We start from the raw sequence: 15,934 nt of genomic DNA, 5'->3' as shown, positions 1-15,934 counted from the left end.
TGGTAAAATCATATTTAATCTTCCCCACCCAGTAGTCCTCCACTGGAGTCATAAGAAAGATTTCAGTTTTCATTTTAATAAGAAAAATTCCACTGGAATTTCTATTCCTGTATATTGTACTAAATTTTTTATATATGCTCACTCTTGTTTGATTTTCACCTGAATCCTTGTTTAAAGATGCCCTCTCTAGTACTCATCTGTGTGTGTATCCATTTCTGTCTCTGAGTCTCCTTGTTTTCCTGGCCTTCTCTTTCCAAAACCATGTTTCCAGAGCCCTAGCTCCATAGCTGTGCCCTAACAATGATATTTCAATTTGAAAAAGTAGTGCCTGCCTTTCCAAAGTCCACAGAACTGACCAGTCTTGATTTTCCAGGGGTCTTACATGATAAATAAGACATAATACTGAGTCCTGACGTGAAGCACTTCTACGAGGTGGATACTTCAATATCCCCTCACAAACAATACTTACAGAAGGCTGGGTCTTAAAGGACTAACCAGCCAGTGCTAGGGAGAGGTCAATCAATCTTGCGTGGGACAGTGAATATGTACAACAATATGGAAAACAAAGCCACTCTCAAGGAGTGAACCTGAGCCCTCTGTTGCTCTCCTTAATATAAAATTTATTCCTTTCTGTTGTTCTCTTCAGCTTTCACTACCTTTGGTTAAAAGCATCAGACTTGGGGTAGGTGGCTGGTGCAGTGTTTAATACACTGCTTGGCACATCCATGGCTCATAGCAGAATCCCTGGTTTTGAGTCCTGGCTCCACTTCCAATTCCGGTTTCCTACTAATGTGCATCCTTGGTGACAGCAGGTGTTAGTTTCAAGTAATTGGTATTCTGTCACAGATGTGAGAGACATAGAGTGAATTCCAGTCTCCTGGCTTAGGCCTAACCCAGAACTAGTTGTGACAGGCATTTGAGGAATGAACTAAGAGATGGAAGATCTCTGTCTGCTTTCCAAGTAAAAAAAAAAAAAAAAAAAATAGTGTGAGGGGAAGGTGTTGTTCTCAAAACCTACTTAGCCTAACTGAATTGCTTCTTCAATTGTGTTGCTTCAATAAAGTCCTACAGTTGTGCCTTGGTAGTGAGAAAGCAATTTTTCTCAAACACAGTGTTAAGTAAAGGGAAGTGCAAACTGTCAAAGTCTTCCACATATTCCCACTGTCTGCTATTAGGTGAGACACCTAGGTTTCTCCTCTGGGATACGACATTGTCTAAGGATGCAAATATTAGCAACACAGAATGATCACCAGTGATTTCAAACTTTCTAAAACGTTAAGGTTAGATTTCAAACTGCAACAATCTAAGCAGTCACAGGTATGACAGATAGCCTGATCCTATAGTCTTCCTCTGAAACGGCATTAATAAAGCAACATTTTGGAGATGCTTGTTCATTATTGCATGTCTTGCTTTACATTCTTTTTTCCAAGTTCTTTGACTACTTATCACCTTGTCTGCAGAAAAAGGAGTTGACCAAAATCTCCACAAACATGCCTCATGTTTTCACCAGTGCCGTGTATTATCTGCATAAGTAAATGTGCAGATTTAAGCAAATATGTGGTAATTTGGCTAAAATATCTGCCTTCAGCTAACAAACGAGAATGATAGAAATTAGAAGCAGGGCTCAGATGCCTTGCTTCACAAGCCTTCACTTGTGTTTCTTCCAGAAACAAGCTCAGAACCCTTTCCACTTTCTCTGTTGCAGAATCAGCTTGTATGTTCGCTATAAAATTGTTTAAAACAGTATCTGCTTCTCTGTCCATGTCTTGCTCATTATCAATCCGCCCCTCTACCAGTAATGACATAACTTTAGGAATACAGAAAGGATTGGGAGTGTGAGGAAGGTGAGGAAGAGGGACATTTTCTTCTTCCTATTTGGAGGCCGGGTGAGGGGGCTTGTGTGTGTGGGATATAACGAAAAGTGCCACATCGAGGATATTTTTCTTTTGAGTAACTTTTACACTATGTCTGAAAATATTTCTCAATGCAGCCTTCAGTTTTGTGGCATTCTAGACTTAATCTATCTTATTATCCAAAGACTGTAGAAAAAAACAGATGTCTGAAGGGTGGTTTTGGGCCAAGAACTTGAGTTATTTGTCATAACTGTTTTTAATGTGCCTCTGTGATTTGTAATGGATTTATTGCTAGGGAAGTTAGAAGGAAACGCTTGTTGAGTTTCACACACACACACACACACACACACGCACCATAAGTATAATTGAATATATTCCTTCATGTAAATTCAGCTGTGTTAACGCATGGACATTATTGTAGTGTTCAGATTTTCCAGACTTCAATGTTGTTTCCTCAAGGATAGTAACACATTATCAGTCTTCCCTATCATTATGTGAATTGCTTAACACAATGACAGAGAATTTTATTTTCTCTTTGATCATTATTTGTACAATAAAGAAAATGTTAATCAAATAGTATAAATAGTCATAGTTATTTTGGATACCAAGCACTATTTACATGCTATAATATACATAAGTATTGATATTTGTTTATCCTTTTTATTATTTTTATCTTCATATCTACCATGAAAACAGGGATTCCTGAACATGAATATTTGCTCAGCAAAGTTCCAAGGAAATGATTCATAGGCATTCATTCATCACAGCAACCTACAGGGTGGATCGTCGTGTTACTCCCAACGCACTAATGAAGACTCTGATTCAGAAAGCTGCGACTATGAAGGTTGCTTTTCAAAATGCTCAAGCTCCTAACCACCTAGGGTTTCCATCACTGATTAAATGGCTATTGTAATCTGATATGTTGAAGTGCATAAACCAGTATTGTTGGAGTTAGCTGGTCTTTTTTGCTCAGGAATAGAAATATATGTGTTTGGGATCTTCACTGAACTGAAATTGTGGTCCATAATAAGTTATACATTCCCAGAACATAATTGGTTTTAAATGAATGCAATGTTGCATAGGAGACTCAGGAAGAGCTGAACACAAATTGTACCATTATTTCTATTAGTTAATTTTGTCTAAGATCAGTCTAGTCTGCCTTCACACTCTAGAGGGAATGTTGATGGTTCAGGATGCTGGACAAGAATATATAATCAATATTTCAAAGGTAGAATTTAAAAGTCCCCCAATGGCTGACTTACCCCAAATGGTCTCACTAGTCCAAGTGATCAATTTCAGTTCACAATTGATCATACTGATAGGTCTAACAGTCAAAGGGATCACATAAACAAGACTAGTGTCTGCTGATACTAACTGATAGAATCAAAAAGGGAGAGAACAATCCAACATGGGTAGCAGGATACACAGCAGAGTCATAGAATGGCAGATGTCCTAAACAGCACTCTGGCCTCAGAATCAGCCCTTAAGGCATTCAGATCTGGCTGAAGAGCCCATGAGAGTATTTTAGGCATGGAAAGCCAAGACACTCTGGCCAAAAAAGAAAAAAAAAACTAAATGAAAGATCTCTGTGAGTGAGATCCCAGTAGAAACAACAGGCCACCCAAGAAGGAGGTACCTTTCTCTGAAGGGGGGAGAGTACTTCCACTTTGACTATGACCTTGTTGAAATAAGATCAAAGTCTTGGCAACTCATGACTAGAGCCTAGGGAGATTACTGATGCCTTAAACAAGAGTGTCAGATTGTTAAATCAACAATAGGAGTCACCGTGCACTTACTCCCCATGTAGGATCTCTGTCCTTAATGTGTTGTTCAATGTAAATTAATACTATAACTAGTACTCAAACAGTATTTTACACTTTATGTTCTGTGTGGGTGCAAACTGATGAAATCTTTGCTTAATATATACTAAATTGATCTTCTTTATATAAAGATAATTGAAAATGAATCTTGATGTAAATGGAACACGTGAGGGAGTGGGAGATGGGAGGGTTGCAGGTGGGAGGGAAGTTATGGGGGGAAAAAGCCATTGTAATCCATAAACTGTACTTTGGAAATTTATATTTACTAAATAAAAGTTAAAAAAAAAAGTCCACCCATACAATTAATTTTAATTTTTTAAATTTATTTCACACAAATACTTGAATATATTTGTGGGGTACAGTGTGATATTTTGAAACATATATACTTGAAGTAATCATCATATCAGGGTAATACACATAACCATCAGCTCAAATACTTATCAGGTTTTTTTTAGTGTTGAGAAGATCCAAGATCTTTTCTTCTAGCTATTTTGCAGTAAACAATAAGGTACTATTAACTATAGTCACCCACCTGTGCTACGGGACACTATATCTTATTTCTGCTATTTAATAACCAACATTTCAGAGTAACCGGATGATGGTGTGGATGGCGGTGCCTTCCTGGGGCAACTCGGCTTCCTCGTGCTGAGATCCTGAAACTATGAGTTACAGTGAAAGATTCGTTTTCATTGTGGAGTGGTATGATCCAAATGCTTCACTTCTTCGGCGCTATGAGCTTTTGTTTTACCCAGGGGATGGATCTGTTGAAATGCATGATGTGAAGAATCATCGCACCTTTTTGAAGCGGACCAAATATGATGACCTGCGCTTGGAAGATTTATTTATTGGCAACAAAGTGAATGTCTTTTCTCGACAATTGGTGTTAATTGATTATGGAGATCAATATACAGCATGCCAACTGGGCAGTAGGAAAGAAAAAACATTAGCCCTCATCAAACCAGATGCAGTATCAAAGGCTGGAGAAATAATTGAGCTGATAAACAAATCTGGATTTACTATAACCAAACTCAAAATGATGATGCTTTCAAGAAAAGAAGCAATGGATTTTCATGTAGACCACCAATCAAAACCCTTTTTTAATGAGCTGATCCAGTTTATTTCAAGTGGTCCTATAATTGCCATGGAGATTTTAAGGGATGATGCCATATGTGAATGGAAAAGACTACTTGGACCTGCAAACTCTGGGGTGGCACGTACAGATGCTTCTGGAAGCATTAGAGCCCTCTTTGGAACTGATGGCATAAGGAATGCAGCTCATGGCCCTGATTCTTTCACTTCAGCTGCCAGAGCAGAGTTAGACAGTGAGAAGAAACACAGAGAGAAAGGACTTCCTTCCGTTGGTTCACCCCCCATATGGCCGCTGTACCCATCGGAAGCCAGGAGCCAGGAAATGGAGTTGTTTTTTCCTTCGAATGGAGGTTGTGGACCAGCAAATACTGCTAAATTTACCAATTGCACCTGTGGCATTATTAAGCCCCATGCTGTCAGTGAAGGACTCCTGGGAAAGATCCTGATGGCTATTCGAGATGCAGGATTTGAAATCTCAGCCATGCAGATGTTCAATATGGACCAGGTTAATGTTGAAGAATTCTATGAAGTTTATAAAGGAGTAGTGTCTGAGTATAATGAGATGGTGACAGAAATGTATTCTGGTCCTTGTGTAGCACTGGAGATTCAACAGAATAATGTTACAAAGACATTTCGAGAATTCTGTGGACCTGCTGATCCTGAAATTGCCCGGCATTTACGCCCTGAAACTCTTAGAGCAATATTTGGTAAAACTAAGATCCAGAACGCTGTTCACTGTACTGATCTGCCAGAGGACGGCTTACTAGAGGTCCAGTATTTCTTCAAGATCTTGGATAACTAGCAGAACAGAAAGTCAAGAAGTCAGAAATGGGGGCATTTAGACAAGAGTGAATCACACACATAAGGAATGTGTTCATTCTTTTATTGTCCATTGTTTTAACCTGACTGAATACAAGATCAACAAGAGCACTGTACTCCTGGCAATTATTACATATGTTAGAACATGGATTTTGCACTGTAGACAACATATAACGCCAGTCTATGGGGTACTGCATTGCTTTTTATAAAGTTCAAAATAAAGATTTATTTTCAAAAAAAAAAAAAAATAACCAACATTTCTCTACCCTCCTTTACTCTCCTCAGCCTATGGTAAGCCCAATTCTTCTCTCTGCTGCTGTGAGAACAAGTTTTTAAATCTTCCACATATGTTTGAGCAAGGACAGATGTCATACATTTTTCTGTGCCTCTCTTATGTCAGTTAACATAATGTATTCCAGGTTCATCTATGTTGCCAAATAGGACAGGATTTTATTCCCCTTTTTGTGGCTGCATAATAATCTATGGTGTATATAAACCACATTTCCTTTATCCATTAATGGACACTTAGGATGTTTCATATCTTCACTATTATGAATTATGCTATAGTAAACAAGGGACAATGATATCTCTTCAGTGTATTGATATCCTAGGAACAAGCTGTCTGAATTATAGAACAGTTTTATTTTCAGCAGTTCTTCTGTTTACAGGAAATTCTATACTGTTTTCCATAATGGCTGGGATACGTGGCATTCCAACCAACACTCTGAGGGTTCCCCTTTCCCCGCCTCATCACCACCATGTTACTTTTGGCCTATTCTACAGCAGCTATTCTTATTAGGGTGAGACAGTAGCTCATTGTGGTTTTAATTTTCATTTCCCTGATGATTAGTGATGTTGAACATTTTCTATATATCTATTGTCCTTTTGTATGACCAGTACTTCATTCTTATATGGAATTTCTGTTCAGATCATTTGCCCATTTTAATTGGATTGTTTTCATTTTTCTTTCTTTTGCTTTGTGTCATTTGGTTTTCTGTTGACTTCGTCAACTACTCTGGTTATTAATCTCTTGTCAGATGAAGAGCTTGAAAATATTTACCTGCATCCTGCTTCTTTCTTTGCTATCCAAAAGATTTTTGATAAAATTTGTCTTTGACTTTTTTTTATTATTGCCAGTATCAATGCTCTGACATGCTTCCCCAAAGTTTTTTAATCATTTTCATAATTTGGGGTCTCACACCTAATTCTTAGATAAACTTTGAATTGATTTTGTACATGGTGAGAGATAGAGTTCAGGTTTCATTTTCTGCAAGAAAATTCGGCACCATTTATTGAAAAGACTCTCCTTTTCACTATGTATATTCTTAGTGCCCTTGTCAAAAATCAGTTGGCTATAACTACGTGGATTTATTTCTATGTACTTCATTCTGTCTTCCCTGTTCTGTATGTCTGTTTTTATTCCAGTATCATTTTATTTACTATAGCTAATTTTGTCCTATCCAAAGTGATCTACAGATCCAATGTAATTCTTATCAAAACACCTATAACATTCTCCATATACATACATTTATATATATGAATGATTTAATGATTCTCTGCAGATGTACCTGATTGATAATTACTTGTGAGGAAACATTCCTGAAGGACATTTTCTGAATCTATTGGTGTTTCTTTAACAACACATGACAGACTATGCATTTTATAAAGAACATAAATGTGAATGTTAGAGTTTTAGAGGTTGGGAAGTCTGGGATCAAGGCATGTCAGGTTCAGTGTCTCTGCTTCCAAGATGGTAATTTCAATGCTGCATCCTTGGGACTAAACAAATGCTGAATCTGAAAGAGTGGAAACGAAGAAGAGCAAAGGGGCTGGTATACTGCACACAGCCTATTATATTAACGCTTCAGTTCCTTTCATGTGGACACTACATTCACGACAGGGACCTCCTAAAGGACCTATTGAATGAGTACTATTGCATCAAGCATTTTGATTTTCTTTTTAAAGGGCCTCTTTAATGTTTTATTTATATTTTTCATTTATGTTTGAAAGGTACAGAGAAAAAGAGTGAGAGACAGAGAGCAAGAGTGAGAGTGACAGTGAGATATCTCCTATCTATTGTTTCACTCTCCAAATGCTTGCAATGGCTGGAACTGAATCAAGCCAAAGCCAGGGGATAGAAAACCAGTCCAAGTATTCCAGGCCAGTTACAGGGAGCCAACCACTTGAACTGTCACTGCTACCTCCGTGCTGCACATTAGCAGAAAGATGGAGTCAGGAAAAAAGCCAGGCCTTGAACTCAAGTCATCTAATACAGGATGAGCACATCTGGAGGAGGCATCTTAACCACCAGGCCCAATGCCTATCCCTAGGATTAAGTTTTATCACTTGAATTTTGGAGCATACTCAGATAAGAACAGATCCAGAAGCAGAATTCTAAGAAAAAGGAGAAAGGGAAGGATAAAGGTGGAAAAAGTTGATAAGGAAGAGGAGGAGAAAGAAGGATAAAAAATGCAGTATTGAAGAGACGTTAAGTCACAACTTACTACCTGACATTTATTTGTCTCAAATCATCTACTGCCTTGGAAACATCTGTCAGAACTCAAACGGTCCTGAAGTCAATGTAGTGGCTTCACAGAAAATCTACTTCAAATTATTGAGCATAGCCAATAGTCATATTAAGCATTTGAGTTTAAGTTATGTCTTTGTAGAATGTTTTGTGTTTAGAAATGGAGCTAAGCTAGTGTTGGCAGCTAATCAAAAATCTACAACAGAGACAGGCCAGCTCAGCAGTAACTCAGGTAAATATTGAGAACACTCATTCTACGTGACAGCCTTGATGCATCTCTTTCTTCATTACAAACAGACTGCTAAAAACACCCAAATTCTGAAAACTGAAGAGTGGATCAGAAGTCCCACAACTCCAAAAAATCAATTACCCAGAAGGCACTGGCCCCCATGAGGACTTACATCACTCCCCATAGCCTAATGATGTTAAATAAGCCCAGAGCTTTCGCTGTGTGAGCTAGGCCCATGTGTCTCTTCTCAGAGAGATGGGGCCTTCCTCCTTTGAGGGGCTTTCATTGTGTTTAATGGCACATGCCGCTCACTTCTGTTCTCATTATAGCCCGTGTACGCAGACATCAGTGAAGTTTTACAGCCTAATGAGGACAAATATTCTTTACATTCTAATGAGAGTTACTTAAGGTCTTCTGGGATCACAAAATCCCTGGCGTGGTTTACATTAGACATCAATATGTTCAGTGGCAATGCTGATCTCACTCACACACACACATACACACACAAATATGTGTCAGAGAACTTGATCGAGAAAATAAACAGTGTGTTTGCTTATTACAATGACTCATTCAAAATACTCATCATTTTATTTCATAAACCTCTGATAAATGTGGCATGAAACAGAAACCTATTGACAACTTCTGAAAATTATCAATAAGCTAGTGATTATGTGAAAGTCTACTGTTGTGAATATTCTTGAATTTCTTTTTAAATATTTATTTAAAATCATTAGGAAGCTAGTCCTTTGAAAGTAACCAAAGTTAAGAATGATAAGGAGAAGTATAGCAATTTAATGTAAAATGAAATAACATGATAAAAGGAAAATAATTTTTTTCTTCTCCTTATATAGACTTACAAATAATTTGTCATGTTCAGAACATCAATTTATAAGCCATTGTCAAACTATTACTAAATGTTGATATCCAGAAAAACTATCGGGAGAAAATATTTTAAAATTTTAAATACTAATTTTTAGTTGTTTCTTTGAAAAGTAGAGTGATAGAGATTTTCCATCTGTTGCTTCATTCCCATACATCCACCATAGCTGGGCCAAGATCAATGCAAGAATGCCAAGAGCCTGTAACCCATCCAAGTCTCCCGTGTTGGTGGCCGGAACCCAAGTTCTTGTATCATCACCTGCTGCCTCCAAGGGTGCACATTAGCAGGAAACTGGATGGGAAGTGGAGGTGGGACACAAAGCCCAGCACTCAGATGTGGGATGCTACACATCTACCCCTGAAAGCTTTAACTTTGTTATCTCAAGCTATAAGCTATACGTTAGGTCTAAGAAGAAAGCTTTCAAATTTTTATTTTGATCCCCATACATACAGAGATACACACACGTAATTTCCCTAACAATTTATTTCACTGCACAACAGCTCTAAGGACACAAGCATGACCAAACAACAGTTGAGGAAACTTGAAACTCACAGAAATGACATAGCAAGCACGTACGCGGAGAGAACACAAGCCCAGGGCTTCGGCACTTGTGCTTTTTATCTTAATTCCTACTGTCCTTTTGCAATCATTATATTATTATATTCATCTCTAGAATTCATGTCCGTTAGCTGTGCTGCAGCCAATGTTGGAAAGGACTGAAAAATCTTCAATTTCCCACAGACTGAGGTGTAGACAGAGCAGAAGTAATAAGTGTTCCTTAGCCTAAGGACTATAGGTTTTATAGTTTAGCCACAGGCTTGACATTTCTGGGAAATAGTTTCTAGATGCCTTCCTCAGTGACCCAGGCATCTGAAGTTAATACCCTTAAAAAATGTTTCAGAACATTAACAACCTCAAATTGTTTTGTACTTTGTTTCCCACAATTTTTTTTAGCAGATTATTGTCTCAGGCTGAAAATCCTTTACATTGCACCCTGTGACTGAATTCTTGTGTCCATGGTTTCCTGGAATGTTTAGTACAAGGACTATACTAGACTGAAAGCTAGTCAGCCATTCCCCTTTTGTTATGCACACACACACCGTATTTCCTTCTCACTCTCTTTCATTAATTAAGAACAATTTTATAGGGGTCAGTGCTGTGGCACAGAGGGTTAAGCCATGGCCTGAAGTGCAGGCATCCCATGTGGACATTGGTTGGTGTTATGGATGCTCCACTTCTGATCCAGCTCCCTGCTAATGTGTATTGGAAAGCAGCAGAGGATGGCTCAAGTCCTTAGGCCTCTGCACCCACATGGGAGGCCAGGAAGAAGCTCCTGGCTTCAGCTTGGCCCAGCCAGGTCTTTGTAGCTATTTGGGGAGTGAACCAGTAGATCGAAGATCTCTCTGTCTCTCCTCTATCACTGTAAATCTGCCTTTCAAATAAAATAATACATCTTAAAAAATAACAAATTGATAGTGCTATTAGATGCATATAAAGTGTATTTTAAATTTAGCATTCTAAGCAGATTAATAATTGAATATGAAGGTTAGTTATTATGACAGTTTACATGTTTATCCCCAAGAGATAAATCAGAAAAATCAGTATTAGTATAGTAACAATTGCAGCTTTCTGGAAAAGATACTGGGAAAGAGAATGATAGTGATGTGTGGGGAGCAACTGGGAGCAACTCGGACTAGACTAAGTTACTGGAATTAAGACTTATTCTATGCATCTGCTCTCCCACAATATGGCGCTGGGAGAGGAGGAAACAGCTTCTACACAGCTGCCTCCAGTTCAACCAATAAGCAGCAGGACCTGCTCCTGATTGGAGGAGAGCAGCGTACTCGGCGTGTGGGTAGCAGAGTTGGGATTGGTGGAAGAGGACTATAAAGGAGGAGAGAGACAACATACACCAGGAACATCTATCTGAAGGAACACCTGTGCAGCCCCTGAGAGAGCCGGCCGGCGGTGTGCCGCTCCCCCGTGGAAGTGGGGAATGTGGCAGGGGGAACCGCCCTTCCACGGAGGTGGAAGGGACGGTAGCCAACCCGGGAAGAACCAGCAGCAAACCCGGGAAGGGCTGAGCAGACAAAAGAACAGCGCAGGGTCCTGTGTCGTTCCTCCACGAAGACGGGGAGCGACATAATGGTGCCGTGACTCGGATATGAAGCCTAGGCAGGGTTTAGTGTCGTTCCTCCACGAAGAGGTGGAGCGACAGTGATGCTGTCTTGTACATTTGTAAAAATAACATTTTTTTCAAGACAGCTTCATATATGAGGAGTCTCCAAAACATTCATAGGAAGTGCCTATTGTAAAAAAGTATTCATGGACTTAAAAACATTTTCATACTCAAATACACTTATCTTTCAACTCCATACTTTCACAATTTTCTCTGGTAGCACCCTCATATATCCTTTAATCTAATTCTCATACTGCATGGTCTCTGAACACTGTAATATACGCAATTGTTTGTTTTCTGGCTTGCACTTACTGAAAGTAAAACTGAAACAGTGATATTTAAAACATACCCCAAGGTCACTGTTTATATGACAATCCATGTATGAATCTAAGTCATCAGTTCAGAAAATCATGTGACATCAAAGCACTGCATTCTCTCTGTATTTGAGTTCCTTGTGGTCACACAAAATCAACATCACTGTTGATACCTCCCCCGAAAACAGAAGAGCAACACATGGTATCATGAAATGCTTATATGTAACAGTTTGAGTTAAAAGCTCTGTACAAATGATATCACAGTACATAATAATTCTATGAGACTACATTTACTTCCAATGTAGAAATGAAAATATTGAGGCAAGGATGTGAAAGATTCAGGATGCAAATCCAGATTGGGTGATTTTCAAATATTGGCTTTGAATAACAATCGCAACTATTTTGAGTAAAGAAGTATCAATTAGAAAAGTTAACATCTCTTCATTAAATTGTTGTAATATGGCCCTTGCCTGTTCCTACTGAACAATGGTCATTTTGCTTTTTGCTGAACTGTTTATTCAGTGAAACATTAAATCTTTGATTATAATGTAGGTTGAAAATAAGTTATCCCACAAAGAAAAAAAAATGGTACCAGTTCTCTTATTTGAACAAGTAAACCTTTATAATTAAGGTGATTGCTAAGATAAAAATTAAATTTTGACTTCTAAATATCATTAGTGTATGTAAAAACAAAACACTGTGGTTCATTATTTTTGTTTTAATGAATTTCAGTGCTCCTTTTCATTTTCTTTGTCACGGTGAGAGACACTATTTTAATATAAAGAAAATACCCTCAAGAGCATGGTCTGTGCTCTAGTTTATTGATTTCCCTCTCTCCAAATTTTCAGCAAAAACTAATCAATGGCACAAAAGGAAAAAAAAAAATGAAGGAAAGCAATAAAATATGAGTGAGTAGGAACACTCTATAACCCCAAGTCAGAAGAATTTCAAAATTTCTCCAAGATATACCTAACAACAAATAGGATTTAGGTTAAGGCCATTTAATTCATAATTCACATTATATGCACTAAATGCCCACAAATAAAACAAAGGAGCAAAATCATAAGGAACATCCAATGCTAGCTACTAGCATGGAGGCAAGGGGTGGAATTGAAAGGGGGACTTGGGGCAATCATCTGGGGCCAGATCTAGATATTTCTTGTAATTTCTGTACATTTACTACAATAATGAGTACACACTCATGATAACCCCTGTGGTCATTCCACCTTACTTCTTATCACAGGGCAGAGTTGCCTGGATGCACATTCAGACACAGAATTTGATTCTTAGAATATTTATTGGGAAATGCCTCATAAGGAAAACATCTGCAGAAATAATGGAAAAAACAGCTGATTGAACAGAGAGAGGGCCTGGTTATGGATTTGGCATCTCAGAGGGAAGCTCTCCAGCTAGGAGTAGTCCCTAGGAAAGCTAAGATGACTGGGCATCCGTGACTCCACATCTGTCACCAAATGCAAATCTTTGGCAAGCTGTGACCTTGGACACAATCACTTTGTATAGAGTCAGGGAGTTCTTGAAGGAGCTGACACCTGAAGCCTGCTTGCTGACCATACTCCTCACAACATATCCATCCTGGATGGGAAACTTGAACAGCACACCACAGGGTTCCCCACATCAACTCAGGGCGTGACAAGGTCACCATAGTAAAGTGGACAGAACTGAAATGTCTTATGAGAACATATTGTTCACAGTAAGAAATGGAATCAACTATGAATTACATGGAAGAAAAATGTACCAGTCCACAGATTAAGATATCTGTCACAGTTGTCTCCATCTACTTCTAATCAACTCTTTAGAGAGTGGCCAAGGATTTCAGCACTAGAAAAATAAGACTTCAGAAGAGCTAAATCTTTCTTTCCATTTCTATCCAAATATGAAATATGAAAAGAGACTCCCAAATAAGAATTCCTCTTTGAGTCCCAACTGTACGATACTCTACAGATTATCATACACAAAGATGATCAAGGACGTACTATCTTTTCTCTTTGATCAGAAATTGTAAAGAAGGGGATATATCTGGAAAATAAAACAAATATATTACAATACAAAGGAATTGCTGGATTAGCAGACAATTGTGGCTTTTAAGGACATTTAAGAAGTCATTGGAGGGGCCGGCACCATGGCGCACTAGATTAATCCTCCACCTGCAGCACCCACAGCCCACATGGGTGCCACGTTCTAGTCCAGGTTGCTCCTCTTCCAGTCCAGCTCTCTGCTGTGACCTGGGAAAGCAGTGAAGGATGGCCCAAGTGCTTGGGCCCCTGCACACGTGTTGGAGACCAGGAAGAGGCACCTGGCTCCTGGCTTCAGATCGGCACATCGCCGGCTGTGGCAGCCATTTGGGGAGTGAACCAACGAAAGGAAGACCTTTCTTTCTGTCTCTCTCTCACACTGTCTGTAAATCTACCTGTCAAATAAATAAATAATTAAAAAAATTTTAAAAAAAGAAGTCATTGGATTTACAAAAGTGAAAGGGTGATGTTAGAAACGTACTTTGGGCCCCACCCTGGCCTGAAGCACAGGCATCCCATATGGATGCCTGTTCAAAGTCCCAGCTGCTCCACTTCCAATCCAGCTCTCTGGTATGGCCTGGGATAACAGTAGAAAATGGCCCAACTCCTTGGGCCCCTGCACCTCCATGGGAGGCCTGGAAGAAGCTCCTGGCTCCTGGCTCCTGGCTCCTGGCTCCTGGCTGCAGATTGCTGAAGTTCCGTCCATTGTGGCCAACTAGGGAGTGAACCATTCGATGGAAGACCTCTCTCTCTCTCTCTCTCTCCCTTTCCCTCTCCCTCTCCCTCTGCTTCTCCTCTGTTTGTGTAACTCTGACTTTCAAATAAATAAGTTAATCTTAAAAAAATAAAAGGAAATATACTTATATATGTAAATACAGTTGGACATATCTGGTAAAATAATGCATATACCAGGCAAGTAAATAGAACACATAGACAGCCAATTTATGGAATTGAAAAGGAAATTCAAATGTATTAAATTCAGCATGGAAAAAAACCAACATATCCAGGAAGGGATGAAGCTAACGGACTAGAGAGTCAAATCTAGAAGAGATGCCATATCACGTAATGGAAAACTCAAATGTAAAGAGTAGAGCTACTTGAGTAATAGTCATGGTAAGAAGTCAGAAAATAATCTTAGAGCACACAAAAACCTGTCTTTTATTCTTCCTCTCATCTATATTTTATAAGTTTTCTCCTGTATATATGTGTTAATTTTGTGACAAAAACAGGGAGAGATAAAAAGAACATTTGAAGGCATTGAAATTTTAGATGTCATTGCAGTTTTTTCATAAAATTTGCATGTGTACTTGGGTGAGAGGAAGTAATAATAGCCCAAGAACATCTTTTTATACATTCTTAGTATTGAGTTTCAGATATATATCTTCTGTCAAGAAAATTAAAAATTAAAGCCAAGACACTCTGGAAAAAAAACAAAAAAGACCTAAATGAAAGATCTTTGCAAGTAAGATCCCAGTGGAAAAAACAGGGCCATCAAAGAAGGAAGTACCTTTCTCTGAAGGGAGGAGAGAACTTCCACTTTGACTCTGACCCTGTTGGAATAAGATCGAAGTCGGCAAACTCGAAAGGCTTCCATAGCCTTGGCAGCTCATGACTAGAGCCTAGGGAGATTACTGACGCCATAAACAAGAGTGTCAATTTGTTAAGTCAACAACAGGAGTCACTGTGTACCTATTTCTCATGTGGGATCTGTCATTAGTGTGTTGTTCAATGTGAAATAATGCTATAACTAGTACTGAAACAGTATTTTACACTTTGTTTCTGTGTGGGTGCAAACTGATTAAATCTTTACTTTATATATACTAAATAGATCTTCTGTATATAAAGATAATTGAAAATGAACCTTGATGTGAATGGAATGGGAGAGGGAGTGGGAGATGGGAGGCGTGCTAGTGGGAGGGAAATTATGGGGGGGGGCATTGTAATCTATATACTGTACTTTGGAAATTTATAATTACTAAATAAAAGTTAAAAAATTAAAGTTTCTCAAACTCCATCACTGCTACAGTTCATTCAAGTTGTTACCTTCAATCTACCGTTTTCCAGCTGTTTGAAAATGTGTAACTATTAAAAATTTAGGGGCTGGCTTTTTGGCAGAGTGGCATAAGCTGTTGTCTTCAGTGCCAGCAACCATATGGGCACGGGTTCAAATCCCGGCTGCTCCACTTCTGAT

The 15,934-nt window shown here is 38.7% G+C and overlaps 2 protein-coding genes across 2 annotated transcripts in view; one reads left to right on the top strand and one right to left on the bottom strand.

Annotated features, from left to right (window-relative positions):
• Nucleotides 1–15,934, bottom strand: part of LRRTM4 (leucine rich repeat transmembrane neuronal 4) — an 807,195-nt gene that overhangs the window by 390,052 nt on the left and 401,209 nt on the right. The window lies entirely within an intron of this gene.
• Nucleotides 4,257–5,829, top strand: LOC149128048 (nucleoside diphosphate kinase 7-like). Its single transcript, XM_089327503.1, has 2 exons — nucleotides 4,257–4,982; nucleotides 5,082–5,829. The coding sequence occupies exons 1-2, from the start codon at nucleotides 4,335–4,337 to the stop codon at nucleotides 5,562–5,564; spliced, it is 1,131 nt and encodes a 376-aa protein (XP_089183629.1). The 5' UTR covers nucleotides 4,257–4,334; the 3' UTR covers nucleotides 5,565–5,829.

This window comes from Oryctolagus cuniculus, chromosome 2 (assembly GCF_051225735.1).
Source record: "Oryctolagus cuniculus isolate XC-2025 breed Fujian yellow rabbit chromosome 2, ASM5122573v1, whole genome shotgun sequence".
Classification (NCBI taxonomy): domain Eukaryota; kingdom Metazoa; phylum Chordata; class Mammalia; order Lagomorpha; family Leporidae; genus Oryctolagus; species Oryctolagus cuniculus.
This window is presented reverse-complemented; position numbering and strand designations above follow the sequence as displayed.

Excerpts from the sequence above, each read along its gene's own strand:
- LOC149128048 (XM_089327503.1), top strand. The coding sequence starts at position 4,335 with ATGAGTTACAGTGAAAGATTCGTTTTCATTGTGGAGTGGTATGATCCA. Across the intron at positions 4,983-5,081 it reads CTTTCACTTCAGCTGCCAGA|GAAATGGAGTTGTTTTTTCC; the intron begins GCAGAGTTAGAC and ends GCCAGGAGCCAG.